The 7,089-nt window shown below is 41.7% G+C and overlaps 1 protein-coding gene across 4 annotated transcripts in view; it reads right to left on the bottom strand.

Annotated features, from left to right (window-relative positions):
* Positions 1-1,278: 1,278 nt before the first annotated feature.
* furina (furin (paired basic amino acid cleaving enzyme) a) overlaps positions 1,279-7,089 on the bottom strand; it is a 90,791-nt gene continuing 84,980 nt past the window's right edge. For all 4 annotated transcript variants that reach the window (XM_034197045.1, XM_034197046.1, XM_034197047.1 and 1 more), the window contains exon 16: positions 1,279-6,055. In XM_034197045.1, the coding sequence (XP_034052936.1) occupies positions 5,451-6,055 (605 nt within the window). In that variant the 3' untranslated portion in view covers positions 1,279-5,450. The remainder of the gene's footprint in view (positions 6,056-7,089) is intronic.

Here is a 7,089-nt window from a genome sequence, read left to right as displayed (position 1 = left end):
AACTTCAAACCGCGATAATAAAGTACAACAATATAAAATTATAACACTCACAGGAGCAATTTCAATTAAATACTTTAAGTACATCGTGACTGCAAAGCTTTGAATGCAAAACTTTACATTTTTGAAGTTACTTATATGTTCCCTGTTGGTCTTGATGCCTCTTAGTCTATGATTTGTATTGCATTGTTTGCATAGATTGCATTAAAATGTGCCTTTGTGGCGTATTTGGGTCAGTGGTGGAGTTAGGGCTGTCTAAGGGTGGTATTTCATTGCAACTAAGGTAAATTATCTGAATATATATTTCTTTTTAACAATCAAGGGGCTTTTATTGTCTTGATGTTATACGTTTCTATATGATCAGCTGATAGCAGGTTGTGTGTCCTTGAGTCAGATGAGGGCAGGCAGCTCTATGCTACTGTACAGAAATTAAGACAGAATCATTTGACTATACTTCCCAGTGCTACTTAACTTTGAGCGATGACCAGCGCAGTGAAACTGATAATGTGTGTTGCATAAAATAAATACAAACTTTGAATTTTCTTTTTAACCACAGCGTGAATGCAGTCTCCCTTCATTACTCGTAGTTATGACTTGTTTAGTGTTGAATGCAGTCTCTCTGCTGTAAATGTATTGGCTTAATTACACCAGCCACACATCATCAAATACACTCATTACACAGAACAGAGAAGGGACAGCAATGTGCTGAACAATGCAGCTCATTTCTCACACTGGTTTTACAAACCGCAGAGGAAATGTCTGCTTTTATCTTGAGATGCAGCGTGTACAAAGGTTTCAGGTTACGACAACCACACAGAGCAGAACATCCTGTGGACACTGTCGAGAGGACGTTTTACAGTAGTTCACTAAGTGTATGTTAATCATGCTCAACAAAGAAACTGTTCTTATATTTAAACTGTGGAAATGGTAATGAACTCTCGGAAGTAATTTACTTAGGGAAGTGAAATACATTTTTTTTTAAAGCTGGGCATAGAGTTAGCAACACTGTACAATGGACTGAATCATCGGACTATTTAAGCTACCACAGGATGTTATTAACACTGATGCATGAGTAGTATTATTAAAATAATGTAATATATAGAACCTTTACTTGTAATTATTTATGCATATTTTACTGACAATACCTTTTGAATTCATTATTTGACTTGTTACAGTATTTGTTCTGGTACTTGTTCTTAAAAAGGGGTCTCACTGGTTTTTATACACAGACCTAAATCAAGTCATATCTACTTGGAGAGCATTTAAGTTAATAAAAACACATTGAAATTTGCATAGATCTTTATTTTTTTTTAGTAGAATCTATAATTGACATCAATTAAATAAAAAGAAGAAAAACAAGAGCGAAAAAATCTTTAAATTACAAGAAAATTACACTGCACCGTTCATATAGTACAAAAATAGGCCTTATTTTAGAGTTATGTCCCATGTAAGATAGTCATTCTTGTACATTATTCATAGGTCACATATCTGTAAGGTACTGTGTGCAGCCACAGGCCGGGATCCTCTGGAGAGGCGGGGGTCAACAGCTCCTCCCCCATCACAAAGTGTTTCATTTATACTTAATCAAGCATGTGTACACACAGACATACGCAGATCTGATTGAGCCCTTAAGTTAATGGAGATGGGATACATTCTGCCTCCTCCCTCCACAGCTGCTGAACAAAGTGTCACAGCACATCTTCAGAAAATAAAAATAGAGGTGACAGATCAACAAAAACACTTTGAACACGGGTGAAGGGGCTCGATGGACTGTGACAACCTGAAAGCAACACGTCGTAACACTAAACAGACAGCATAAAAATGATTGTCTTTGGTTATGCCAAAGATATTGCTCCTATTAACTCCGTCAGACTTCATATTGATCACTTCAGACTACATCCTAAGGCAGGACTGAAGCAACATCTGCTGAAAATAATGCATAAAGAGAAGAAAAAAAAACATCTTCCTTTATAGCCAGAGGAGACAATTTGTGACGAGCAGATTTCTGTAACATTCATGTTACTTTATACATCAAAAGGCTTCACACTGCCGGTGAAGTGGCAGCCTTTTAATGATGAGCTGCTTTCCGGCACAATTAGAGACCTTTTTATTTTCTTAGTGTGCTGTTTCCATCTCGTTTTAGCAGTAAAATTAGTGAGCTGGCTTCTAATGGTGTGCTTTGGAAGCACTAGCTACTTAATGCTGCCCGCATTCATGATTTCCCTCCAAGATGAACACTTGAATGCACAAGGCTTCGAGTTCATCAGTTTAAAGTTTTCAGAGTTTTCAAGCTGTAGTGGATACAACATCAAGAAAAGATGAATAAATCATTTTGTGTGTGCATTCGAGGGGACAAGAGAACTGCCTGAACACCCTCCCAAATGTTGCACTCTTGGAAACACGTTATTCTTCCTTGAAGCAATAGAAATAATTTGTAAGGGGAGATGCATAACGTTGATAGCCTGAGCATCAATACTAATTGCATTGGTCAGAGTCCCACATTATACTCCTAAAGGAGCGCCCTCTTAGCATCTAGACTTTAAGAAAAATATTTTATGGAAGCAATTTTGGTGCCAAATGAGCCCATTAACTGTTGTTTACAAACTTCACACCAAGCTGGGAAGTCAATAAGATTTTGTTGCAGGAGTCTGAGGCTGTATTTATTCCATTTTTTAAATTAGCACCACCTCAAACTGGGGCTAATCGAATCCTAAATGGCAGTAGGCACTAATGTACATCTCAGAGCTATGCAGCACACACTCATTATTCTGCAGCCACACCAGCTTTGTTCTTTTCAACGGCACTTTCTTTGAATCTACGTTCTCAGACGGGTTTCCAATCCCGTTTAGTGCTTCCTGGCTGAAACTGCAGCGTTAAGCAGTCCACCTGCACGGCCATCAGATGAATCAAGCTTCCTGGCTCAGCGCTGTGTTTGAGATACAAACCAATCCTTCTCCATGCTTTGAAACAGGATGTGGGAAGGTATTGGTTTACAACTCTTTATTCTCTAACGTTTTTCTTTCTTTCCCTCTCTGAACACACTTTTACAATTTACATTTACAATTTACATTCAGCTCTGAATATCGTTATTATGAATAATTCCTTCTGAAAAAAGATTTTCCAACTAAAGTGGTTAAATTCAATCGATTAGTTTTGTGTGCTGGCGCACTTCCTCGCCCTGGAAACAAGGGAATTATTTGATTGTCAGTGACAGGAAAAAAATGCAGTTGAAACTTAGTATGAGAGATGTGGAAAACAAACGCCCCTAACAATTTGAAAAATGATGTAGCACTTAAACGCTGGCCAACAAGATCTATGGACAACCTTTCCACCTCGTTCTAGATCCAATAACAGCTTTTACAGCCCAAGTGTGACAGGCAATGCATTTCTCAAACATTTACACAGCAGTGTTACAATTTCTGAATCGCAATTGTTTCCTTTTCTTCAAATACATACATTTTACTTGGGTGCCTAAATCTCCTAAATCTTTCCTGACAAGCATTTTCAAAACTGACCTACATATAATTCGACCTCTATAATCATTTAACAGCTCCTCTAACAGCGTACGAGACCTCGCTGTATGATATGAGAGGTAGATAAAAGAAAAGGAAAGAGGATGAGCAGCTGCAGTTCTGAATGCATGTCATCACCATGACAACCTCTCTCGTTTTCTGCGCTGGAAATGAAAAGAATAATCATAATTTCAACATGGTAGAAAGAGCGGGCTGTGTATTCAAAATGGCTAAATTATGAGATGCACATTTGAGATGATAACCAGCCCGGGAGAATAGGAATTACCTTAAAACAATTTCCCCTAAAGGTATGATTAAAAACCCCTCCGAATAAATAGTTGCTGCAGTGTCATTCAGAATATAATTAATTGGCAAGTACGCTGAAGAGATAATCTGAATTTCAGATTAGATGAAGACTGGAGGGTAAGTGCAGAGACGCTGATGAGATGTGGAGTCTCCACGCACGATTTCTGAACAGCATTCAAGATATGAAGAAGAAAGCGGAGACTAAAGCAAAGGAGAAACGGAAACCTTCACTTTAGAGCACAGATAAACATATTCTCAACACACACTGATATAGTTTCATTCATTATGATATGAGGTGTGTCTAATGTACGATTGTAGTGCTAATGTGCTCTGCAGAAAGGAATAAGCCTTTGTGTTTTGTTGAGTCTTCTGTCACAAATCAATCCGAAGTAACTCAACCGCTGCCTTTGAGAAGCTCTTGTGCTCAGCAGCACTCTGTTCTTGCTTCTCTCTCCGCCCCGGGATGTGAGCACTTCAAACACAGAAATCAAATATCCCTGGAAGCCATTGTGCCTCCGGGCTGATCGAGTAGCCTGTGTGGTTTATTTTCTGCCTTTTAATTCATCTTACTGTTGGTTCCCTTCCAGATGGTGGTTGTAGAGGTGAAGAGCAAAAGGAGAATTGATGTTTTTTAAACCGGGAGAAATTGAGCCCATCTTGAATCCCTGAAGGCTGAACGACGCTTTGCTAGTGGTGTGAGTCACAGTTTGTTCCGCCAGAGAGATATTTCCAGACTTTGTGTTCAATAGGAGAATTAAAGCCTCCCTTGCTACAATAGTATAACTTATTACATTTAAAAAAAGTGTGCAAGATGGATTTTGTTTAAAGTAAATACAAAACATTGTCTGGTCATAAAGAGAAACACAACCAAGAGGCCCTCGGTCTGTGTTGCTTCTCTGAGAGCTGGCACAAGATTAAAAATCATTATGGTGTGCACATTAACTTGTCAACTATAATGCTTCTGATTTGTGCATTACACTGTGACTCGTTACAGATAAGAGGTGCATTTATGATCAGATTTTGGACGTTGATGTCACTAAACGGTGTCTCAGATAGAATCAATGTTTCCTAATCCAATTTTATGCCTTGCTATCACTTTTGGTTAAAGTACTGAATGTGACAGGACCAGCTTTAGCTTCTCTATAAAGGGCAGTACTCTGTTCATCAGATTTACACGCTCGCATTCACACAGACACACGTCTCTACTCCTCACATTCAACAATCTCATCTGGCTACTGCACTGAGACTGATGGAGAGAGAGGGAAAATAATAATCATTTGTTTACTGTAACAAAAAGGAGCTGGGGCTGGAGGGGAAAATGGACTCTGCATGGACATACATTGTTAGTGATTGAGGGCAAGAGGAGGGAGGGAGCCAGTTTAATAGAAAAGCGCCCAAGTATGAACAGAGCAAAGCTCAGCCATCCCAGAGCTCTGAGAGACAGAGGATTCCCATCAGGTCTCCTACGGCACATCCTGGAGCAGGACGAAGAAGAGACCCGGTAAGACAGAGACAGGGGAAAAGGGATGAGAGATAATGCCAGAAAAGGCTGTGAGAGGGCAGCCTTGAATTATCAGACAAATGAAAGTGAGAAGACTTTAAAAGCAGGAGAGAGCGAGGGATGAGGGGGAGGCATTAAAGAGCACTTTGTGTTTTGATAAAGGCAGTCCTCTCATTGTGGCCGTCGAAGTCTTCGTTGTCAGAGTCCGTGTTTATCACGTCATCCCCCCACACTGTCGGGATCCCACGGTACGACACAACCCTATTTCCGCCGAGGCTGAAGCCCCCCCCGAGGCCGCGGCCCCCCTCCAGAGAGGGCAGCTTGATCTGAGCGCCTGAGCGCAGCTGCAGCAGCAGGAAGGTGCCGGCGAAGGTGGCGATGATGGCCATGCAGCTGAGGACGGCCACGGTGATGGGCAGGCGCGAGCTGAGCTGGAGCTGCACCCCAGGACTGCCCTGGCTCGCCATGAAGCTGTCGGGGGACTCGCGCATGTACTGGTTGAGGTGCACACAGGTGCCCGAGGAGTCCAGGGAGCTGTGGGGGGGGCAGGAGAGGCAGGCCTGCGGGCTGAGGCTGCTGCAGGTCAGGCAGGGGGGGGGGCAGGGCAGGCAGGCGGGGACGGACGCCGGGGGGATGAAGTTTCCCACCGTGTAGTTGACGGGCTGGGAGCCCAGCGAGAAGCCTGCGGTACACTCCTTCACACAGCCCTGCTGAAAGAGGTAGTAGCCGGCGTTGCACTCTGTGAAGCAGAGAAATAAAAGTGAAATTAAAAAGCTGTAATCATATGTGCCGGGGTTCTATTGGTCCGTTTTGTAAACATAGGCTTAGTCGGTTGATTTAAGCTCAAAACTTTATTTATAACAACAACAAAAAAGATATACTGTTTGACAATATTGAAACAGTATAACTTAAATAAACGAAATCAAAGTTACCAAAATGAGGTTGTCTGTCACTCATCTATGGAGTAAACACATACTAGCTGTTGCCTTCGCTGCAACAATCTCCCGAATGCCAGTCCAGGGCCAACACCGTCCCTCATGAACCCAAAGCCCCTCCCCACAGGCTTACCGTCAACCGGTTACACAATTAATTCAAAAAACACATTGTCAACATCATTTTAACCCCTCAAACATGAGAAAACTATACGACCCAAACATAAACAAGTTAACTATCATAACGCAATCATTAATAAACGCAAAATAAATAATAAATTGCATGTTTCATGACATCATATTTAAACCACGGCGAAACTCCGTTCGCTGCCCGTCACGCAAGTATCGCGTACTATAGTTTCATGTATGTTTAAATAATTGTAGACTCACAAGCGTGCACTCATGGTCGCGCTACAGAAAGGGAGGGGAAAAGGGACGTTTAGTGATGATTGAACCTTATTTATTGACGAACGGAAGAGAGCAGGAAATGTTTGGTGTGTGTGTGTGTGTGTGTGCCACCTGCTGTCAGTGGCGGGGTCAGTCACTCTGTGATCCGCTCCGTCACAACATCCTACTGCTTCATATGAGTCACACAACACAGAAACAGAGAACTAGGATTCCTGCTCAGACAGTCGAGGCTTTTGGGGGACGGCTAAAAACACCATATGTCATGGGAGTTTGTCGTTTCAGTGAGCTTCTCCTGCTTGTTATTCCTTCATTGTTTATCTTTTAAGATGTTTTTAGCAGGAGCCAAATTATCTGCAGATGTCTCTTCCTCGCCAAAATGATATATTTAACATTTTAGCATGAGGCTGTTTAAGTACCTTGGAAGATGTGAGTC

Source organism: Gymnodraco acuticeps, unplaced genomic scaffold (assembly GCF_902827175.1).
Source record: "Gymnodraco acuticeps unplaced genomic scaffold, fGymAcu1.1, whole genome shotgun sequence".
NCBI lineage: Eukaryota > Metazoa > Chordata > Actinopteri > Perciformes > Bathydraconidae > Gymnodraco > Gymnodraco acuticeps.
The sequence above is the reverse complement of the archived record's forward strand: the minus strand, read 5'-3'. Positions and strand labels throughout refer to the sequence as shown.